Genomic DNA, 24,898 nt, shown 5'->3' on the forward strand with positions numbered 1-24,898 from the left:
CTTCTCACTTAGCTGTTCAGAGGGAACTTAGATGCACCTCACTTTTAGATTGGTGGTTGGGGGAACTATCATTCCATCCTTCTCCACCTCCCTCCCCACTAACCTGCTCAACTCCCTTCCCCATCTCTCTCCCTGCCCCTCTCAGTATCCTGCTCCACCCCCATTCTCCTTCCATGCCCACCCCCACCATTTTCTGTCTTACACCTGGCCTTTGCATTTAATTCCCCCATAGTTCCTTCTGTTTCACTTTACTGTATCCTACCCCTTACTGTCTTCCCCCTCCAAGTCCCCTGCACCCATCTCCCTCCTATTCCTCACATTCCCCTCTACTCCCTCACTCTCCCTCCTGCACCTCTTCAGTCTCTTCTGCTCCGCATATTCCCCAGGCTCCTCCTGCATCCCCCATTCTCCTGAACCCCCATTGCTCCTTCCTGCCAACTTTACTCCATCTTCTCTTCTGCCCTGCATCCCCCTGCCCCTTCTCATCCTCTTTCCTGCCCCTCTCCTTTCCCCAGCTCCCCCCCCCCCCCAGCTGTCTTGGCTTCACTTTCCTGACCCTGGGAGGTACCCATCGTTCCTGAAGGCAGCCAGGGTTCTGTCTCACTGGAAACATTTCTACTGAGGCACAAACAGGGTGAGCATATTTCATGTTCCCAAAAAGAGGACACTGCAGCAGGGGAGAAGTTGGGCGGGGAGGTGGAAGGGTGTTACCGTTGCAGGTGCGGGGGAGAGGGGGGCAGGAGTACTCACTGGAGGTGGGGGGGGCAGTGTCGCTCCCTGTCACAGTGGCAGCGAGAGCCCAGGATGCAGCAACAGCTGTCAGTCAGCACCTCCCTGCAGGACTCCCTCCCCAGGGCCTGGGCGGGCAGGATCCTACAACTGTGGCTGCAGGGGAATGGACCAACCCGCTGCGGATGCAAGGGCGGGAGCAATCGGGAAGCAGACCAGTCGTGGCTCTTTCTGAGCTACAGCCTCTGCTCTGCAAAGATCCAGGACATTTCCTGTTATTTGAAAAATCCACCGGGACAGAGCACGGAAGCTCAAAAAAGAGGCAATGTCCTGGAAAGCCCAGACATATGCGTAACCCACACACCATCTGGGTGTGGTGCGCTGTCCCCTCTAGTGGCACTGAGACGACTTAGAGAGAGAGTTAAAATGAGTCTGCTAACAGCCAGTTGGCTTTTGGCTCATGCATTTAGTTCCAGAGGTCCAGGGTTCAATCCTGCCCACCAACGACCAGGGTCTGTCGGTGTTACATATGCACAACCCCCTGAAAAAAGGTGGATGGGAAATGCCAGCCATCTTGACAGAGGGTACCCTATGGCTTCAGTTCCATTCTAAGTAATAGCTCACTGCAAACATTTTAAATGGGAAAAAGTGAGCGTGTTTGATGCTGGGAATTGGGAGATCAAGAGCAACTAAAAGCGAAACATATTATGAAAGTCATGATAGCTGACAACTCTGCAATTAGTTGTTAACAGTATGGGGCCTATGACACACAGATGAGCAGTGCTAATCCCGTCAAGTAGCAGACAGTGGTACATACGTGTTAGTTTATTACAACACTTCCCCTTCCACAGACCCTATATCAAATCATTTAACAACCATTCATTCACTTTGAGAAATTATTGTCATTGTTTATTTTGGGGAGCACCCAAAGGATACAATTGTGAACCTTTATAGCCTCGTCTTTTGACCTACTGTGCCCCAAGGCGCGTTCCAAATCCTCTCCTCCTGTGGTGCAGCTACTGACAGGGATTTCCTTGGCTGCAGCAGAGAGAGCATGGTTTATCCCTCCCTATGTGATCCTGAACTTAACCTCGTTGTATCTCAGTTTCCCTACCCGTGAAATGCAGATAATACTGACCGGCTTCACAGCTGTGCTGTGAGAATAGTTGCACAGCATTTTGGAAATAGGAAGTTCTATATACTTAGTGAGATTTGGCTGCAGGGGAAAGGGTGCATTTTCTCTGGCTTGGTAACCTTTGTGAGAAGAAGCTACAATAGCTCCTCCAAGCAGAAGAAAGTCAATGAAGCAGGGAATGTTGGAAGGCAGCCAGCCCACATGGACTTTGCTTCAGCTTTGTGTGGTTGGGGCGTGAGCTGAATATTTTGAGATTATGCAGCATCTACCAGTGTACATGTTCCTCTGGGTATTGAAACTGGATCGTGAAATATTGTAACAAAGGAGTGTTGTATCTTGATGGGGTGACGCTGCAAATGAAACAGTGGGTTCAGTGCCAGGCTGAGGGCTTGTTGCTTTTTTCCTGTTCTATTAGGCAAACTGGAAATTATCCAGCCCAGCTCTCTCTCACTAAACACTGTGCTGCCCTAGGCAACCATTTGCTCTTCTGTATGGTAAGTCCAGCCCTGGAATAGTTAAGTGATCAGCATTCCGGTTTACACAATCCTCTGGCTTTCATAAATCCATTAAACAGCAACCTAAGAAAGGAAGATGGGCTGGGCAGAGTTCAGGGAGCACAACAGGACTGTAACTTACAGTGAATGGAAAGAGGACTCTTTATCTAGCTGCTTGACACAGATTGTCAATTCTCCCTGGCTCTATACCTCACTGTAACATGAGCTTGGCCTCTAAATCCTGGCCTGATCTAAGCACTCATTAGTATGATCAATCCCAAGCATTTAACAGTCTTAAGTCAGACCCAAAAATCATGAGATTTTTAAAAAAATAATTAATCCATTTGGGGTTAGTTGTATTTGCCTTCTGAGCCTTTAGGGAGCGCTCAGGTCACATTTTCAAGCTTTTTCTGCAACCACAATGGCTAGTAACACACTTTAAAAAAAAAGAAAAAGCCAGATTCTCGCATAATCATATGCCGCCAGGCAATGGGGCTTCAAGAAACTCACCAAATATCACAAGGAGACACCGAGTCATGGAAAGGAACACTGACTATGCTCCTGACAGCCTTTGTGTGTTCAGACTTGAAGCCTTAATGTGACCATGAGCATAGGCTTCACTGCATTGAACATAGTCTGGATTCAGTTCCTTCAGGACTTTGAACTCCAGGTAGATGAAATCCCCTTCGGTGAGGTTACAGATTAAAAAGGAACACTCTGATAAGGAGCTCGAGGCTGTGTAAACCTGGGACCTGTCATTTTTGTAGATGGGGTACTAAGTGATTATCCGCCACAATATTCATGTATTTTTCAAGAGATACGGCAGGAGATCAGTTTTCATTGTCAACCGCAGCTTGGATGTGCCAGGTCATTTGACACCCAGGGGCTTTTTAAATGCAGGTCAGATTAGCACTTTGTCCAGGATGGAGGGAAGCAGCAAGTGAAGTGTACGGGAGCTTTCTTTCCAGCCCTGCGGTTCCCCATGGCCAACAGCAGCAGAAGCAGCAACAGCATCCCATTGTCAGAGCACAGAACCCTCCCAAAATAAGAACAGTTGTAGGATTAGTGCCCTTCGAATGAATGCATGCCTATGAGCCCTCATCTTGCAAACACTGAACTCATGCTGGTAACTCCACTGATGTGAGTAATCCCATGGGATTACTCATGTGCATCGGAGTTTGCAGAGTTAGGCCCCACATGAATAACTAACCTTATTAGCAAAAAGAAAAGGAGGACTTGTGGCACCTTAGGGACTAACAAATTTATTCTCTAAGGTGCAACAAGTCCTCCTTTTCTTTTTTGCGGATCCAGACTAACACGGCTGCTATGCTGTAACCTTATTAGTTTGCAGCTTCAGCCTCTGGTGTTTGAAAGGTTTCCCATATGGCTGCCCATGACCAGTGGCTGAGAGCACTTGAATGTCAGTTTGGTAAGTGGTTGAGGGTTTAAGCTCTTTGAGTATCACAAATGATTGCTCCTAGAAAGGAAAAAACAGATGAGTTACAGAATACACTCAGATGATTGTTCTTATATGTAAAAAAAAAATCTCACTGAAGTGAAACCTCTACCATATTATTTGCATTGTCATAGTACTTCGAAGCATTGGCTGCGGCCAGGCCCACATTGTGTTAGATGGTGCACACAGGCAGTGACAGACACTATATCCTGCCCTGAATAAGTTAAAATCTAACTGGACGAAGGATGGGAGAAGAAACAGAAGTGACATGGCTTGCCCAGAGTCACACAACAGCTCTGTGGCAGGGCAAGGGATTGAACTCTCATCTCCTAGCTGAGTCCCCTGTCTGCTAGGCCACACTGCCTCTCTATAAGAGCACCTAGACTCACCTCTGTTCAAGAAGTATTTTACTGCGCTTTAAAACAGTATCTGCCTAGTGTCTCTCACCAACCCCTCTATGTTTTTATTATTTGGTTTAGTTAGATTTATATTCTGGCACTTGTGAATTGTAACAAACTGGCAGCGTATGTCCGAATCGTCCCACCCTATTTACAGGGTCTGATCCTTCCTAGGGAACGCTAAGTGGGCAGATCAGTAGAGAGTGGACCAAATTCAGCTCTCATTAGCCTTGTCTAGACTACGGGAAAAGGTCTTCTTTTAAAACACGTTTTACAAACACTTCTTAAACATCACTTATGACCTAGCAGAAACAGGATTCAACACCTTTAAAACCATGTTAGCTGGTCATGGCTGACTCTAAGCAGAGCCTAGTCTCGCTCATGACCAGTTAACATGGTTTTAAAGGTATTAAACCCTGTCTACACGAGTGTTAGTTAAAATCTGGTAGCTAACATGTTTAAAAAAAAACGTTCTTTTCTCCTAGTCCACAAGTCCATTTAGAGTCTGATGCAAAGCCTACTGAAGTCAGTGTGAAACTTTCGATCCACTTCAATGCATTTACACTGGTGTAAATCTGGATTAGCTACTGTGAAGACAAGATTTACACCAGTCTAGCCAAGTGCAAAATTTTTGCCCAATAAACATTTTAAAGGTGATTGCAGTAACAGCCATTTAGAAAATATCTCTTCCCTATTCTGTAGGAAGTTCTGCAAGTTCCCCTAGCCAAAGACAAATGTCCACAGGTAAAGGAAGGAAATTAAAGATCTGAGCTGAATGTCTGAGCAGACTGTATTGACGACGATCCGTCTGCAGAGACGGTGCACCAATGAGACTGGTCTTACAGCTCCCAGCAATAAATACCATATTACAGAAAATTCCTAATGCACCCTAATAGAATGTGCTGTATGACATCCTTTAGTGGACTGAAACTGATTACCCTTACAGGAGGAAATATTAGTCTCTGGGAGGCACAACCATCAGGGACAGCGGCTTTTTGACTGATGCTAGAGATTTCTGTCCAGCTAAACTGATAGCCAGTCACTGGCTGCCGTGCTCGGCGTCTCTGCAAAGCCTGATCATAAAATTCTCCTTCAGTGGAACCATTCACACTCCTGAAAGCAGCACTTAGCTTCTTGGCTTTCAACATCAGCTTCCTAGGCAGCTGGTGGTGCCCTGGTTTAAAAGAACAGGACAAATGGGGGAGCAGGTATTGTCGTAAAGCTGTCCACGTTACACAGGACAGTCAGAGAGAAAAACAATGTTATATAAACATACTTCTTGTAGCTAGAAATTACAAATCCAGACAGCTGTACTTCAGGATGAATTTAAGTACTGATTGCTATAGAACACACGTGATATGAATTAATAGAAGCTTTTTTATTTTAATTTTTTTTTTGCTAAAATACTGATTATATTCTATTTTTAGGAAAAGGAAGCCTCCTCTGGACAGGGCACGGGACTAGGACTCAGGCAGCCCAGTTCAGTTCCTGGTTTAGCCACAGATTTCCTGTGTGATCTTGTGCAAGTCACTTAAACTATTCTGTGCTCAGTGACATGGAGATATTCCTTCCCTACCTTACAGGGGTGTGGCGAGGATAAAAAGCATTAATGATTCCAGGATGCTCAGACAGTACAATGATAAGGGCCAGATAAATACATGGATATATAAATCTACAGATGAGCTTTAGGTAATGTATAAATAAGAAAAGTGAACCCGATTGTTCCCTAAATAAAACTTGGCTCGACTCACTGAAATCCTTTCAAGTGCTGAGTGCCCTCAACTTCCATTGAGCTCAAAAGGCATTGAGGGCGCTCAGCACCTTGCAGGACCAGGCGTCTAACTTTGCAGCTTGCAATGGGATTTCTTGAACCATTTGCAACACATTCACCCTCATCCCAATGTGAAAAAACTCCTAAAATGTCAAATCATGGATAGAATGTATATTAAAAACTAGGGCTGTCAAGCAATTAAAACAATGTATCACAGTCATGCAATTAAAAAAATTAATCACGATTAATCACGCTGTTAAACAATAGAATACCATTTATTTAAATATTTTTGGATGTTTTCTACATTTTCAAATATATTGATTTCAATTACAACACAGAATACAAAGTGTACAGTGCTCACTTCATATTTATTTTTGATTACAAATATTTGCACCGTAGAAAACAAAAGAAATTTTAATTCACCTCATACAACTACTGTAGTGCAATCTCTTTATCATGAAAGTTGAACTTTCAAATGTAGAATTATGTACAAAAACCCCCTGCATTCAAAAATAAAACAATGTAAAACTTTAGAGCCTACAAGTCCAATCAGTCCTATTTCTTGTTCAGCCAATCGCTCAGACAAACAAGTTCGTTCAGATTTGCAGAAGATAATGCTGCCTGCTTCTTGTTTACAATATCACCTGAAAGTGAGAACAGGCGTTTGCATGGCACTGTTGTAGCTGGCTTCGCAAGATATTTACATGCCAGATGCTCTAAAGATTCATATGTCCCTTGAAGCTTCAGCCACCATTCCAGAGGACATGCTTCCATGCTGATGACAGGTTCTGCTTGATAAAGTTCCAAAGCAGTGCGGATTGATGTATGTTCATTTTCAACATCTGAATCAGATGCGACCAGCAAAGGTTGCTTTTCCTTTTTGGTGGTTTGGGTTCTGTAGTCTCCACATCTGTGTGTTGCTCTTTTCAGACTTCTGAAAGCATGCGCCACACCTCGTCCCTCTCAGATTTTGGAAGGCACTTCAGATTCTTAAATCTTGGGTCGAGTGCTGTAGCCATCTTTAGAAGTTTCATTTTGGTATTGTGATGTTTCACTACATATTCTTTATGAAAATATGTTTATGATATGAATATGACAGAACTGAAATGTACTTTATGCAAGATGCATCTTGTAAGGTATCATTGGAAAGGTTATAATTTACTGATTGTGATTATCCAATTTGTACGCCTGCATCATTTCTGTATCGGAAGTTAGGAATATTGACTATGTATCTGTATTTCAACTATGCTACTTTGGGGGACGCCCACTGCTAACACTTCAGGTACAACAATGGAAAAGCCAGACAGGGCTGACGGCCCATCAGCGAGGACAATGGACGGTGAAAAGGCTTGGCCTTCCTTTGGACGCTCCATTCTGCCACTGACTCATGGATGCTGTGACTAGGTCAGGTGGTCTTGTCACCATAGGCGTGCGCAGCACATTTCATTAGGGTGTGCACCCCGGGAATTCTATTTATTTATTTATTTATTTATTTATTTTAAGGCGAACATTTATCGAATACTCAATCAAAAAGGGCATTATTTTTATTCATCAAACAAACTAATGAAACTAAAACTTAACTAAACTTAATTTTTTTTAAATTAACAACTAAACTTTACTTAAACAAGGAGACACAAAATACTAAATTTTTCCTGGAGTGATAACCAGGCGTATACAAAAATACAGTCAATTTTCAAGATCTTTATCTTTAACCAGATAATGAGCTAACCCAAATTGACCAAAACAGATTGAGGTTTCTTCATCTTCCTGTCCTAGAGAATGAGACGTCGCTCACCAGGTGTTATGGACTTAAATTCCTCAATCACATCATTGTAATTAACTGACGAAGCCAATTCTTGTTCAATATACAAAATCATGAGTGAGTCGAGGCGCTGTTGGGACATTGTACTTCTTAGTTTGTTTTTTACGTGTGCTAGCTTCGAAAAGACTCTTTCACATGAACAGCTTGTCTGCTCCTTTTCTTATCTTAACAACGAACTGATCCATATTTTAAAATTAAAAGGGGGTATCATACGATTGAATTAAAACATAAAGCCACGGGCTTGTTATGCTATTTCAGTAGAGTACATGGGACAAAGATTACAAACCTGTAGACACTGCGCTGGGCACACCTCACGCAGCTGCTTATGTAGGTCAAAGAATTTTCTAGAATAGTATTCGGAGGGGGCAGGGGGACCAATGGCAACGCGGCACCGCAGTCGTGGGGTCGCAAGCTGCAAGCGAACGCGGGCTTTCTATATAGAGCGTATCATGCAATTAAATTAAAACGCAAAGGCACTTTTTTTTTTGAGACATTAGGGCAGGCGTGGGCAAACTTTTTGGCCCAAGGGCCACACCAGGGTTCCAAAATTGTATGAAGGGCAGGGTAGGGAAGGCTGTGCCTCCCCAAACAGCCTGGCCCCACCCCCCACCCACTTCCTGCCCCCCGACTGCTCCCCTCAGAATCCCCAACCTATCCTGCTCTTTGTCCCCTGACCGCCGCCCCCCCCCGAGACCCCCGCCAACCACCACCCCGGGACCCCACCCCCTACCCAACCCTCCCTGCTCCCTGTCCCTGACTGCCCCAACCCCTATCCACCCACGCCCCCACACCTCCTGACAGACCCCCCGAACTCCCACGATCCAACCCCCCGTCCCCTGACCGCCCCCCACAGAACCTCTGCCCCATCCAACCCCTCCTCCCCCCACTCCCTGTCCCCGGGACTCCCTGCCCCTTATCCAACCCCCCCCGGCCCTCTTACCAAGCCGCTTCCCCCCCTTCCCCCAGAGCCTCAGCGCGCCGCGTCCAGGAGCGGCCGTGAACAGCGCTGCAGCGGCGTGGCTCCGGCGGGACCTGAGCTCCTGCTGCTCGGCCTGCCGGAGCTTGCAGCCCTGCCCCCTTACCACGCGGCTCCAAGCGGCAGGAGCTCAGGTCCCGCCGGAGCCATGCTGCCACAGCGCTGTTCAGGGCCGCTCCTGGACACGGCACGCTGAGGAGCCGGGGGCAGGCAGGGGTGGGGCCGGGGAAAGCCTCCCTGGCCGGGAGCTCAGGCGGGCTGGGCAGGACAAGCTTGCCCACCCCTGCATTAGGGTGTGCCTAGGCACACCCAACACACCCCGTATGCTCACCTATGCTTGTCACCTATTACTAAACATTACCTGGGACTTCTTGTAACCTTCCACAGGAAAGGAAGTGGGGTCAAGTTTGGGAAACAAAGGATTCCTGCCTTATGTAAATCCTATTTAACGGTGGGGGGAAGGCAAACGGGACTCCTCCTCTCCATGGCCTGTCTGCCCAAGAAGAAAGACTGCTAAAGCCACCTGAAGGGAAGGCGGGGTGGGGGGAGTCCAGACTGAAAAAGGGGTCCAGTCTGAAAAGAAATATAACTGGAACTCTGAACTACGGAAACTTTGGAACCTGCCTACAATAATATTTAGGGTAAGAAATTACATTTTGTAACCTGTTTCTTAAGTATATTGAGCTTAGCTTGCGCATTTTGCTTTATTTGGTCAGGAATCTGCTTTGTTCTATCTCTTATATTCACTTAAAATTCACCTTTTGTAGTTAATAAACTTATTCCTTGTTTATAATATAAGCCAGTTTATGTCATTTCTAACGGGGAGAGGGGGAAAAGTTGTGCATATCTCCCTCCACATTGAGGGAGGGGGAAAATTTCATAAAACCTTTGGGTTTGTATCCCTTAAAGGGAGTGGGCACCAGAGTGCTGGGGCAAGCCCCTAAGGCTGAATCTTTCCAGAGTGGATGTCTGTCTCTCTGTGCAGCTGGGTGTAGCCCTGCCTCTGTGCTTGGCTAGAAGAGGCTTGTGAGCCTGACCCAGCAAGCCAAGGTAAAGGGGACCCAGGCGGGCAGAATAGGCTGACTCAGTGGCACCCCAGCACATCAGGTGACACCCCAAAGGGCCCAAACCCGTCACAGGTATCTTCTTTGTATTTTGTCAAATTTGCAGTGAAAGTGTTCTTAAAACAAACAACATGTGCTGCGTCATCATCCGAGACTGCTATAACATGAAATATATGGCAGAATGTGGGTAAAACAGAGCAGAAGATGTACAGTTCTCCCACAAGGAGTTCAGTCACAAATTTAATTAACACATTATTTTTTAACAAGTGTCATCAGCATGGAAGCATGTCCTCTGGAACGATGGCCAAAGCAAGAAGAGGCATATGAATCTTTAGTGCATCTGGCACGTAAATATCTTGCGATGCTGGCTATAACAGTGCCATGAGAACACCTGTTCTCACTTTCAGGTGACATTGTAAAGAAGAAGCGGGCAGCATTATCTCTTGCAAATGTAAAAATACTTGTTTGTCTGAGCAATTGGCTGAACAAGAAATAGGACTGGGTGGACTTGTAGGCTCTAAAGTTTTACTTTGTTTGTTTTTGAGTGCAGTTATGTAACAAAAAAAACTACATTTGTAAGTTGCACTTTAATGACAAAGAGATTGCACTACAGTACTTGTATGAGGTGAATTGAAAAATACTATTTCTTTTGTTTACCATTTTTACAGTGCAAATATTTGTAATAAAAAATAATATAAAGTGAGCACTGTACACTTTGTATTCTGTGTTGTAATTGAAATTGATATATTTGAAAATGTAGAAAAAGATCCAAAAATATATATAATACATTTCAATTGGCTTTCCATTGTTTAACAGGGTGACTAATCGCGATTAATTTTTTTAATGACGATTAATTTTTTGAGTTAATCAGGTGAATTAACTGCGATTAATCGACAGCCCTATTAAAAACAAAAGATAACAGCATCCAGCCCTCAGCACTGGGACAGAATTCTGGACTTCCAACCACGGCTGGTCCCTTGCCTGCCCATTTTGACGCTATAACATTTTATAGAGATATTTTTTAATTGCTCTTATACTTTCCAGTGTTCTCTGATGTGACTGAGCCTGACAGCTGCTGCCATGAACTGTAGGGTCAAGTCCCACCTGCTTCTAGCTTCTTCTTTCAATAGCTGCTCAAGAGGAAATTTACACACAGGCATTCTGCCCACATGTAACAAATGCAGTTTACTTTCCTTTGTGTGTGTCTGGAAATAGCTGGACACTGCTTACAGCAGGTAGGATAGAAACCTATGGGAGACAATCCATAGGTCTCCTCATTCTAATTCATAGACAATTGAAGAAAATATGCATGAACCATCACTCAACACAGCTTTTTTCAATGGGGCGACAGACTTTGTCAAACTAAAAGCTGTTTCAAAACCAGCCACATCTCCATTGCCCAGGGAAGCTGTAAGCCCTGTGCATTAAATTCAGACATTAATGTCCTGATGTCCTAAGAAATATTCCAGCAATTCTTTTTGCTCCATCCAAAGGGAATAACTGATCACAGTCTCTGCCTTGCTGCCAACTAGGAGGAAAAGGTTGCATGCATTAATTTGTAGAAGGCTGGAGTGCAGTGGGGAGCAGCCAGCACCGTGTTGAAGAATGTGGCAAGAAAGCTTGTTAGAATTACTTTTCAGCTTCTATAATGTATTATTGAACCTTTTTAACAAGCTTGCTATCAATTGCTTTTATTATCTCTCCCAGCAGACTGTCAGGGTGGCTGGAAAGCAGCCAAGCCCCATGTACACTAGCTTCACGGCTGTGTTTAAAAATCACATTAAAAACAGGATTCCTGAGCAGCCAGTTTAGAACTGTCTGGCCAGCTAGCATATGGATGGAGCAGAGCATGTTAAAACCCTTTCTCTAAAGCAGGGTTTTAGCCTGGCCCAGCACAGAATTTTTCAAAGTATTGCTTGGCTCTCCCCATTCTATATTACAACACAGAGTCATTGAGAAAGATGCTCAAACACAACTCTGAAGTCAGCACAGATAGTACCTAGGAGGATGCAGTCCAAGGAACCTGCATTGGCAGCATTCTGTGGAGAGGAGAATAGTTTTGCCCTTTGGAGAGGATTCCTGTAGCAACAACACATTAAGGTTTGCAATGTCCAGATTATGGGGCAGATCCTTTGTGTAAACCTGAGTGGCTTCATTAATTTAAGCTATGCCTATTTATACCATCTGAGGATTTTCAAATATATTATCAAATATATTCATTTCAGTTACAACACAGAATACAAAGTGCACAGTGCTCACTTTATATTATTATTTTTATTGCAAATATTTGCACTGTAAAAATGATAAACAAAAGAAATAGTATTTTTCAATTCACCTCATACAAGTACTGAAGTGCAAGCTCTTTTATCATGAAAGTGTAACTTACAAATGCAGATTTTTTTTTTTTTTGGTTACATAACTGCACTCAAAAACAAAACAGTGTAAAACTTTAGAGCCTACAAGTCCACTCAGCCCTACTTCTTGTTCAGCCAATCGCTCAGACAAACAAGTTTGTTTACATTTACAGTCGATAATGCTGCACACTTCTTATTTACAATGTCACCTGAAAGTGAGAACAGGCTTTTGTATGGCACTGTTGTAGCCGGTGTTGCAAGGTATTTATGTGCCAGATATGCTAAACATTCGTATGCCCCTTCATGCTTTGGCCACCATTCCCGAGGACATGCTTCCATGCTGATGATGCTCGTTAAAAAAGAAAAAGGGGTTAATTCAATGTGTGACTGAACTCCTTGGGGAAGAATTGTATGTCTCCTGCTCTGTTTTACCAGCATTCTGCCATATATTTCATGTTATAGCAGTCTCGGAAGATGACCCAGCACATGTTGTTCGTTTTAAGAACACTTTCACAGCAGCTTTTACAAAACGCAAAGAAGGTACCAATGTGAGATTTCTAAAAATAGCTACAGCACTCGACCCAAGGTTTAAGAATCTGAAGTGCCTTCCAAAATCTGAGAGGGATGAGGTGTGGAGCATGCTTTCAGAAGTCTTAAAAGAGCAAAATTCCAGTGCGTAAACTACAGAACTGAACCTCCAAAAAAGAAAATCAACCTTCTGCTGGTGGCATCTGACTCAGATGATGAAAATCAACATGCATCAGTCCGCATTGCTTTGGATTGTTATTGAGCAAAACCTGTCATCAGCATGGAAGCATGTCCTCTGGAATGGTGGCCAAAGCATGAAGGGACATATGAATCTTTAGCACATCTGGCATGTAAATATCTTGCAACGCTGGCTACATCAGTGCCATGCAAACACTTGTTGTCACTTTCAGGTGACATTGTAAAGAAGAAGCAGGCAGCATTATCTCCTGCAAATGTAAACAAACTTGTTTCTCTTAGTAATTGGCTGAACAAGAGGTAGGACTGAGTGGGCTTGTAGGCTCTAAAGTTTTACATTTTTTTACTTTTGAGTGCAGTTATTTTTTGTACAGAATTCTACATTTGTAATTTCAACTTTCATGATAAAGAGATTGCACTACATTATTGGTAATAGGTGAATTGAAAAATACAATTTCTTTTGTTTTTTACTGTGCAAATATTTGTAATAAAAATAATAATATAAAGTGAGAACTGTACACTTTGTATTCTATGTGGTAATTGAAATAAATATATTTGAAAATGTAGAAAACATCCACAAATATTTAAATAAATCGCATTCTATTATTGTTTAACAGTGTGATTAATTGCAATTAATTTCTTTAATCTCTTGACAGCCCTAGTTTAGATCCAGGATTCTGGTCCAGACCCATCTGTATTTTTATTTAATTTTGTTAATAAAAAAATTCTGAAAAAACTTAGCAACACGTATTCCGAAGCTCTGTATATCAAGATGTCTTAGGGGGAAAAAGCTTTCACCGAAAAGAAATGTTATTTCCCTCTACCCCTACTCTTGTTATTTCTCTTCTCTCTCTGGCTATTCTTCTCTCTCATATCACTTTGTCCCGGGTAAAATTGCTAGCTCAGGGTCAGTCCCTGACCTAGCAACACAAGGAATTGCTCCCTGCTCATAGGAGATTGTTAATAATCTGCCCGCAGCCTGGGATTGAATGTCTGCTCCCAAATTGGACTCTCTGGCGGTTAATAAAATCTGCTGCTTCTGTACTGACAGGAAGCCTCTCCAGCAGGTGAATCATGCTGTGCACTGAGACCAAATGAACAGAGATGCTATGATATACAGCACAGCTCCTAAAATAGAAGTAAGGACTGCACCTGGCACCTACAGCATTCAGCACTGATTCCCCTTCACATAAACAGTTCACAGTGATGCTTTTAAACACAGCACAGTGGAGTCCAGGACTTACCTGAACGGCTGCCTTTTCTTCTGCTGCTGTACAGTTGGCAACACATACTATTGGTTTCCACTTTAACAAGTATGTGCTCGACTCTTTGTGGCTCTCTGGAATAAAAACCAAAAACATGTTACTCTTGGTGGAACCGCACCTCTGGTGAAGTGATGGGATACATAACTGCCCCTTTTTTAAATGGGCCATTGGCTTTAAGGATGCACTGGTACCTCCAGATATAGGCCCACCTAATTCCCTCTTGCTGCAAAAGAAAGGACTCCATGGATGAAATCCTGGTCCGACTAAAATCAGTGGCCCACCTTGATTATCATACACATTGTAAGGAGAGTGATCACTTTAGATAAGCTATTACCAGCAGGAGAGTAGAGTGGGGGGAGAGAAAACCTTTTATAGTGATAAACACCCATTTTTTCATGGTTTGTGTGTATAAAAACATCTTCTGTATTTTCCACAGTATGCATCTGATGAAGTGAGCTGTAACTCACGAAAGCTTATGCTCAAATAAATTGGTTAGTCTCTAAGGTGCCACAAGTACTCCTTTTCTTTTTGCGAATATAGACTAACACGGCTGTTACTCTGAAAACAGTCCCCTTGACTTCAATGCAGCCGGATTTTACCTTTAGGGGAAAACCTCATTCTCTAAAGTTGGTTGGGAATTTTCTGTCAAACTGTTTTTTTAGACGGAAAATGTCGTTTTGATAACTGAAATTTTCCAGTGAAAAATTTTAGCATTGCCAACGTTTTTTGGTTTTTCCATTGGGAAAATTGCAACAAAATATTTAATTCTGGGTCAGGAAAAGCCAAACTGAAAGATTTTGGTTTGTCAAATTGAAACATTTCATTTCTGGCCAGTTCAACATTAATCTGCATCTGCCCGAGCCACTGTGGGGCCTCATGGGAGTTGTAATTCAGTTGTCTCATGCCTTCCTTCTCCTCTCCCATGATGCACCAGTCTCCTCTCTAGCTGAACTACCACAGTGCATTATGGGAATTCCATCACCAAGGAGCACTATTAAAGATATAGTCCAGCCTGAGAGCCCAGTTCATGGAGAACTGTGGCTTGAAACACCAGAATTACAACTCCCACGAGGCACTGTGGCAGCTCAGGCAGTCACAGTTCAATGCTACGCTGAGCTGAAATGTAGCCTTTCGACATTTCCAAATCAAATTCTTTTGGAATTTTCTGTCCTTCAAAAAAATCTAATATGCCAAATTTTTGTCCCAATTTGTACCAATTTTGAAATAGCAGAATTTCCTATGGGATGGAAATTCCAATATTCTTCCCACTTTACTGTTCTTATTTACAATGGGTTAAACCCTACACAGCTCTACTGAAGTTAATGGAGCTACTCTGGATTTATTTGGTGTAACAAGGAGCAGAATTTGGCCCTCTGAATTTGATTTTGCAAAGAACTCAAGATAAACACATCCTACTCCCCAGCCCCCACGCCAGTCCCTCTGGTGGAGAGGCCAGCTGGAGGGTGGGAAGTAGAATAATCAGATAGCAAGTGTGAAAAATCACGACGGGGGTGGGGGGCAATAGGTGCCTATCTAAGACAAAGCCCCAAATATTGGGAGTGTCCCTATAAAATTGGGACATCTGGTCATCCTAACGGGAAGGCAGAGGGTGTGGGCTGCCAATAATGCAGAGCCTGAGGACCTATAAGGAGTCATGAACCAGATTCTGTGGATCTTGGGTCCACAATGGAGGACTCAGCTGAAAGTGCTCTTCTGCTGGACCCGACCAGCTCCCCCTCTGCACTAGCAGGTCAAGGAGCCCTTAACCATTAGCTGGTCAAACAAAAATATTATTCCATAGCACAACACAGGAAACTTTCATTACAGACCCAAACGATTTCAAAAGCAACAAATACATTTTAAGCTGATGTCTACGGCCTTGACTTAACAATGCACTTAAGCAAGCACTGAAGTTAAAGGGACTTCAGCATGGGCTTAAAGTTAAGTCCATGCTGAAGTACTTTGCTGAGTAGTGATGGACTTAAGCATGTGTTTAAGTGCTTTGATTAATCAGGGCCCACTTACTGATCAGACTTATTTCACGAGATAAGATCGCAATGGTACAACCTATTACTCCCTTAGCCAAGAATGCAGTTCTTACATCAAACATTACAAGCTCTGTCCCTGCTGCCAGAAGCCGAATGACCTTCTCTTTTAAACATCAAGGTATCCTCATTTTCAACCTTCAGATGAGTCCACTTACTCCTCACGGCGTTACAATTTCATAATACATGGATTGTACGCTATTTCATTCCTGTGTTACACTACCTTTTCCTTTCTTCCACTGCACTTCCACTTGCAACTGACAATCATAATAATAAGGGGCTGCTGCTTCTAGTCTTAAGCGGCGTACTTTATGGGATGCTGGCAATTCATTAGATACCTCCGCAGTGCGACTGAGTGGGTCAGACCTCAAATCTGAATGCAAAAATATGGAGATATCACATATTTATAGTAACAGTCTGCTGTAAAATTGTAACAGGAGATGTAAGGGTCTGATCCTGGAAGGTGCTGAGCACCTCCTAGAAATACTGATTTATGTTAATGCCCATCAACTTCAGTGAGAGATGAAGGTGCTCAGCACCTCCCAGCAGGCAAATCAGCATTTTGTAGGACTGACCCCATAGTCCTGGAAAGTGGTGGTGGAAATTTTTATTCACATGACTAGACTTCACTCGTGCCAGTAGTCCCACTGAATTCAGTGGAACTATGCACATGTGTTTGTGTTTACAGGGTCAGGCATTATAGCTATATTAATAGTCAAAGTAGTATGAATAAAACACAATAATATCAGACTTCCAACCTTACATAAATATTAGTAAATATAAAAAATAATCTCCAGGAACATCATCATGGAAAGGTTTCTTCTAAAATGTATTGATATATATATATATATATATATATATACATATATATATATATATACACACTCGAATCAATGTGTAGAGTCTAAAGAAACCTATGATTTGGTCATCATAAACTACAGGATGTAGAATAAGGTAAAAAAAATTAAACTTGCGCTCAAAGATACCACAGAGTCTGAACAGTCGCAGCACAATGGCTGGATAAAGACCTTAACATTAGAACAAACTGAAAAAACATCCTAGTGTAGATTGTATGATTGGGGACTGGCTGGTAATGAGACATAGAGTCTTTTAATCCAGGTCACTGGTTTCAGTTTGGCCCAGGTGTGATGGGTTCGGCCACAGAGACCCCCTTGGGACTCTCACCTGATGTCCCAAAACTACCTCTGAGCCTGTTTTCTTTGCCAACTTGGAACTCCAGAACCCTTCTTGTTGAGCCAGACACGCTAACTGGCTGCAACACAGACCCAGGGTGTGAACCATGCCCCCAAAGCTGCAGACTTAACTGAAAACAGCTCAGCAAGTATTCCTGTCTCCAGCACCCAATGGGATCAAAACCCCAAATAAATCTATTTTACTCTGTATAAAGCTTATACTGGGTAAACTCATAAATTGTCCGCCCTCATAACACTGATAGAGAGATATACACAGCTGTTTGCTCCCCCAAGTATTAATCACTTACTCTGGGTTAATTAATAAACAAAAGTGATTTTATTAAGTATAAAAAGTAGGATTTAAGTGGTTTTAAGTAGTAACAGACAGAACAAAGTAAGTCACCAAGCAAAAATAAAACAAAACACGCAAGTCTAAGCCTAATACATTAAGAAGCTGAATACAGGTAAATCTCACCCTTAGAGATGTTCCAGTAAGCTTCTTTCACAGACTAAACTCCTTCCTAGTCTGGGCCCAATCCTTTCCCCTGGTACAGTTCTTGTTAGTTCCAGCTAAGGTGGTAACTAGGGGATTTCTCATGACTGGCCGCCTTTGTTCTTTTCCACCCCCTTTTATAGCTTTGGCACAAGGCGGGAATCCTTTGTCTCTCTCTGGGTTCCCACCCCTCCTTCTAAATGGAAAAGCACCAGGTTAAAGATGGATTCCAGTATCATGTGACACGTTCACATGTTCTGTGAGTCCCCCTCCATTCTTCCAGGACTGGCCCGCACATATGCAGTGCAGTCTTGCAGGTAAACAGAGCCATCTACCGTCAATTGTTCTGGTCAATGGGAGCCATCCAGATTCTAAACCACCATTAATGGCCCACACTTTGCATCATTACAATAGGACTTCAGAGTTATACTTCATATTTCTAGTTTTAGATACAAGACTGATTCATTTATACAAATAGAAGGAACACACTCAGTAGCTTATAAACTTTGTAATGATACCTTACAAGAGACTTTTTGCATGAAGCATATTCCAGTTACATTATTTTCACCCTCATTAGCATATTTCCATAAAACATATGGAGTGCAACTTCACACCAGATTGGCAGTGACTGAGGCTGTTGCTGTCTGATGGCTACGTGAAATGAGTTGGGGGAGGGGGTGTCAGCCTAATTTCTACTGGACAGGTGGACACATCCCATGCATTTGCTGGCATAGTAGCAAAGCTAAAGACTAAGGGCTCAACCCTGTTCCCACTGAAGCCAATAATAGCTTTTTGCTGTTGCCTTCAATAGGAACAGGACTGGGCTATGGATGGACAGGCACATGGAGACTGAGCTACCTTGTCATCCCTACAGGTTGTCACCCTCTGTCCCAGTGGCAGCCTGGAAAAACAGGGTGAGGAAAGGTGCACTACTACGGCCCATGCCTCTATCTATCCTGTGAAATGACAGAGGACGCCAGTTTATTGGTGTTGGGCTTTCCTCCGAGATCTTTCCACTTGGCTTATCCAGAACACCCCATTCTGCAAGGCCTACAATGGGCAAGATGCTCAGGGTACATAAAGTCGAGTGTGTGTCTGAGGTATTAAATATCAGCGTGAACGTCGTCACCAGGTTGCTGTTCATCAGCATTCCATTCATTTAAACCCTTAAAAGGAGGTGGAAAATATACAGAGAACAAGGAGATTGCTGAGCTGCACTTTTTCCTTTTATAATGCAGAGTACAGGAGTGATATTGTTGCTAACCCAGCAGTGATAACGTTCAAAGGGCATGATTAACGGAGTTGCAGGAATAGCTGTATAAAATCTGCTTTCCCAGTAATCTCTCATGAAGAAAGATGGTGCAGCAAAGGGCACATCTACAATACACATCCAGCATCCACACGGCATACAAGATCTGCACTCTGACAGATGGTCAGCCAAAGGATTTCTTCTTTTGCGGCGTGTACAGGAATAGGCCAATCCCTCCTGCCAACTCTGTAATGAATGTACAGCATCCAGCAGCAAAGGTGGGGACCTTGATCAGCGTGTGGTGAATAGAAACCAGTCATTTTGCAGGGCATAATGAGGTAGAAATTCTTTGTCATGGTCCACTGATGCTCCTCATACTGCCTTGTGCGATCTCCTAACAGCTGCTCCTTTCACATACTCTGCTCTGGGTATCACCTACCCCCAGGGTGAATGTACCAACACTGTACTTCCTGCAGCTTCAAGCTCTGAATGCCACATAAAAAAGTCTATGGACTTCTTCTAACATATAAAGGTCAGGGCTGTCATCCTTTACACTTAGTAACCCAGCCCTACCACTTACCACTCTAGTTTGCGCCTAGATGAGATGAAGTGTAAATGTTTTGCTTAGATTTTTACCTTATATTACTTTAATCATAACAATATTTTTAGCGTAACTATAATTTGTTCTGGACTGTTGATATTTAGGGGGGAACAAGTGGTGACTGACCATCCTGGGAAACGAGAAAGGATGAAATCAATGGCAAAACTCCCAACCAAGATTTTCATCCAAAGACTCTGTTCCTTTGGAGAGGAAGAAAAAACAAGGAGACTTAACTGGTCTGCAGGCACTTCAGATCACTAGGTTGTGGCTTGAAAAGGGCTGTAATCAATCCACAAAGGGGCTACTGAGGATGGACAGCGGTCTGTGTTGGCACTGAAAGAGCCCTCAAATCTGACGGGCACTGGAGCATGGCAATCCATTGTTACTGGTTTCAGCCAGGGATAATTATGGTGGTGGCTGTGTGACATGCACCTTCATCTAATTGGAACTAGACAGAGAAGTACCAAATTCATTCCACATAGGCATGGAACATTAGAATGGGGAAGCAGAGGAGTTGGGGCAGATAAGAGGGCAGCAGTAAAAGAAGCAGAGAGAGCAAAACATTTCCCTACTAATTCAGGGTAGTCTGCAACAGAGTCTTCAAGGGAATCTTCACACCGAGAGGGAGAAAATTCACAGACAGTAAAATGACCAACAAAGCTGGAACCAAAATTCACCAAGGGCTGATGATGTACCCAGTGGGGGTGAATTTAACAGTAGCTGAGACTTTGCACTCTCCAGACATTTCTGTGCCCAGAAAGCTACAGCCTGTACCTCCACCAGATACTCTGTGTTGGCCTGGAGTCCCCTCGGTTCTATTTCAGACTTCACCTGGAACAAAGGATACCAAGTATTTAGGATCTTAAAATATCTGTCTATATATATGTAACCCTTCTGCCCGTCAGAGTTGGCAGCAACAAGGGCCGGGTTCAGTATATAGGATATATTCAGAATATATTCAGTATATATTCCAATAACACAATGCAAAACCGGCTCGAGCCCCCACCCAGTGACCCGGGACAAATATATACCACGCCCGCTGGGTGCCTCCAAGAGGCAAAACTTCCCCTCTCGCAAGCACATAGTCTGAGTGTAGCAAAAAGCCTTTTAATAACAGAGAGAAAAAATGTGCCATTATGTTGGGGAAACACCACCAACAGGATTCATAACACAACCCATGAGCAAAAAACCCACCCCAAGCAAATTGGGGCATATCCTTTCCCTTTGGTTCTTGAGTCCAGCAACCCAAAAGTCACCCAAAGTCCAACGACCCAAAAGTCTCTGTCCCTGGTCAGGGCAGCCCCAGAGTTCAAATGTTTATCTGCAGAGTTTTACCTCCCAACCTGGGTGGAGATGGGGGAGGGGGAGTTAAGGGGCACCTTATGTGGTCCAAAGCTGATTGCCCCACCTCTCCATGGGGCTCCACTCTGCCAGCTGCCCCCATGAGCTGCTCCAGGCACCCAACAAACTGCTCTGCTCCACCAGCCGCTCTGCTCGCCATCCCGCAAACTGCTCCGCCATATATCTTCAGGCTCCCTCACTACTTAACACAACACTCAGTGATTTCAAAGCTCTTAGTAAGTTTAGCTCTTTTGTGAGTTCAGCTTGCAGTAGGGGAGCCTAAGTGCTGGTGCACCATTAGCCCAAAGTGAATTCAGCTCAACTAGATTCCTAATAGAATCAAAATTAGCTCTGATATGCCACAGTAGAGAGAGGAGGAAGTACAATTAGCATATAAGGCCCTCACCAGGGAAACCCATGCCACCAAGTATTAATACCTGTCCCCAGCCTCTCTCCATTCACTTGGTTTTGGAACCCATGACCCTTGCCTAGCAAGTGCTGCTTAGTTGATGGTGAGTCCCTCCATCATAACAAAAGGCCAAGTACAGTTCCACAGTCCTTGATTCACATAATCAGGATAATAACAGTTTATTCCTGCCCCAATAACAGAGAAACTGGGGCTCCTACAGCAGCCAAAGTGACCATCTAGGCAGGGTGGGTGTGCCTTTGCAAATGAGATCAGCCCTGAAGTTCTTTTCCACAACCCACCATGACTGGCCACCAGATGTCAGGGTAGAGCTCATCCTGACTCTGCTTACATCTAGTTATCATTAAAAAAGCAAAACATCTTCTAGGCTGCATGATTGGTTAGCACCTACCCTCCTGGTTATGCTCATGTGTGTAATTTTCATATAGATCTCTCCGCCTCTGAATAACTGTGCTTTTTATTTCTATGGTGCCATAAGACACATAGCACTTTGTAGACCTGTAGAAAGACAAGGAGTTTGCGCTCTTACTACAGTTTAGTGACACCAGACCACGAATAGGGATCGGGTAAGGAAGGGGAAAGCAAAGGGGCTTGATGGTGCTGTTTTGATGGCACAGGTAGGTTTATTTTTAAGCGTCTATTTCCCAGTACCGTATCTGTGATAGTGCAGAGACCAAACAAACAAAAAATGTATATTAAAACTAGCCAGATACAACCGAACTGGGGAAAGAGAACAAACAGTCAGAAGGAAATGGCACAAACAGGCATAGATGTACCCAAAGGCAGATCTAGAATGACTGCCACCAAGGGACTCTGGGAGACATCCCCAGGGAAGGAATTCTTGGTTCGAGTAACCCAATCTACAGGAGGACTGACTGGGTCACCGGCCAGGAAATGATGCAAACACGAGCCACAGCAGATGTGATTCTTCACCAGTGCAGGCATGCACCAAACTTTACTGCTGCTGGGGGCCGGGGGCGGGGCAGGGGTGATGGTGCTGCTGGGACTCAACAGAGTCAAGGCAGCAAATCAAGCAGATGTGAATTTAAGTTCTGATAGGCTGTGAATCATCAGGGCAGGATGCCACAGAAAACCTGGGCTTCCCATCCATGGTAGCTCTGTAGCTGATTCCTTAGACCAGCTAAAAATATAATCCGTTTACCTGACAGATCAGGATGCTTTCAGCATCCAGAGAACCTGGACCAGTCCTTTTACTCCCTGAAATGAGAAGTCCCTGCCCCTCTCCCATTCAAATACAATCTCAGCATAAAGACAATCCAAGGATCTCAACTGAGCATAAGGGATGTAAGGAACCAATTCTACATTAATATTAAATGCATGTGCTCTCTCTTCTCCCACTGGAGATAGTTTCCTTTCTTGAACCTTAACTCTACTACGGTAACGCTACCCCTACTTATGCCTGTTTAGCATTCCTGAGACAAAACAAAGAAGGCAATACATGCAACAATATCACATGCACTCCTGTCATTTTCCACTTATCCTTCCTGGCTGCCATCATGGGTTTCCTTGGTACCCGTAGGCTCCAGTAAATTTTGTAATGGTGGCTTTCCAAGTTCCTTTGGGAGGGGCATCCCAGTTAATGATGACACTGAGAGAGCCATCGGGACCAACAGTAAAGTTGCCCTGTCTGAGGTTCTTAGGGGCATCTGGAGGAAAAGGATCTGCAGGAATATAGAACATGGGACGTTCTGGGTTATTTTGAACACGTCATCCAAATAGGAGAATAACCACTGGAAAAGAAAGGAGGCCAACTGAGATATTTCACATGACAAAGAAAGAATACTGGCATAGAGGTTAAGCCTGTGTTTAAGTCTTTACCGAATCAGGGCCTAACTACCTGCATAAAACACATCAGTATTTGTTGCATCCAACGAAGTGGGTATTCACCCATGAAAGCTCATGCTCCAATACCTCTCTTAGCGTATAAGGTGCCACAGGACTCTTTGCCGCTTTTACAGATCCAGACTAACACGGCCACCCCTCTGAAGCTTCACATCAGTAAATCCTAACTATATTTTAGTAGTATTTGGATCTGCAACTTTGATCGACTGTCATAATTACAGATGGGCTTGGATCCAAATTGCAGCTCCAAATACGACTGACATTGGGGACCATTTAGACCCTCATGTGAACTGTGCAGATCGGGACCACCTGTACTTAGGATTCCTCTCACGCCTAGACTTTGTAGGAGAAGAACATCTGTTAGCTGTAACAAAAGCAACAAGGCAACAGATGCACAAGGCAGGGGCAAGGCATCTTCAAAAAAGATGGATGCAAACAGCTTGTGATGATCGCTGGGAATGAGCGAAACGGGACAAAGATGGAGGAGTGACCTTGCCTGAGGTGAAACATATTAAACAGTAGTAATGGGTTCCCCAGTGGAAACCCCTGTATAATTAAAAGCAGCAGACAAAGTATGGAAAGGTGGTTTTCCATTGGAACGCCAGCTTGACTCATGAAGCAGCTGCTTTACAATCCTTTTTTTTCCCCTCCTGTTCACCTCCTCACCTCTAATTCTCCACAACCTGTCCAGGCTGCACGAACAGCAGTGCATAGCTGAAAGGCATAGTACAGACTCCAGTCATCTGCTTACAATAACAGATCAAGGGGGCGAATGGTTTGAAATTTTTTATTGTAAAATGATGGATGATCTACAGTGGATGGACTGTCTCTGGCCTTCTTTGCTTAAAAGATTTGGAGGAATCTCAGAAGGAAAAGTAGCAGATGAGCTTCCACATAGGAAGGAAGGAATTGCCAAGGTATATCAGGTTTCAGAGGAACAGCCGTGTTAGTCTGTATTCGCAAAAAGAAAAGGAGTACTTGTGGCACCTTAGAGACTAACCAATTTATTTGAGCATGAGCTTTCGTGAGCTACAGCTCACTTCATCAGATGTTTACCGTGGAAACTGCAGCAGACTTTATATACACACAGAAATCATGAAACAATACCTCCTCCCACCCCACTGTCCTGCTGGTAATAGCTTATCTAAAGTGATCAACAGGTGGGCCATTTCCAGCACAAATCCAGGGTGAGAAAACCTGGATTTGTGCTGGAAATGGCCCACCTGTTGATCACTTTAGATAAGCTATTACCAGCAGGACAGTGGGGTGGGAGGAGGTATTGTTTCATGATTTCTGTGTGTATATAAAGTCTGCTGCAGTTTCCACGGTAAACATCTGATGAAGTGAGCTGTAGCTCACGAAAGCTCATGCTCAAATAAATTGGTTAGTCTCTAAGGTGCCACAAGTACTCCTTTTCTTTTTGCAAGGTATATCAGGCCAACAGTATCCGGCTTCTGAAAGCAGCCGGGAATGGGTGCTTCAGAGAAAGATACAAAACC

General features: G+C 43.8%; 1 protein-coding gene across 1 annotated transcript in view; it reads right to left on the reverse strand.

Annotated features, from left to right (window-relative positions):
• Positions 1 to 3,647: 3,647 nt before the first annotated feature.
• Positions 3,648 to 24,898, reverse strand: part of LOC144930875 (uncharacterized) — a 30,245-nt gene continuing 8,994 nt past the window's right edge. The window contains exons 3-4 of the mRNA XM_078854349.1: positions 14,167 to 14,261; positions 3,648 to 3,835 (exon numbers count right to left, since the gene is read on the reverse strand). Coding sequence (XP_078710475.1) covers positions 3,683 to 3,835; positions 14,167 to 14,261 — 248 coding nt within the window. The 3' untranslated portion in view covers positions 3,648 to 3,682. The remainder of the gene's footprint in view (positions 3,836 to 14,166; positions 14,262 to 24,898) is intronic.

The sequence above is a fragment of the Lepidochelys kempii genome, chromosome 9 (assembly GCF_965140285.1).
Source record: "Lepidochelys kempii isolate rLepKem1 chromosome 9, rLepKem1.hap1, whole genome shotgun sequence".
NCBI classification, from domain to species: Eukaryota; Metazoa; Chordata; order Testudines; family Cheloniidae; genus Lepidochelys; species Lepidochelys kempii.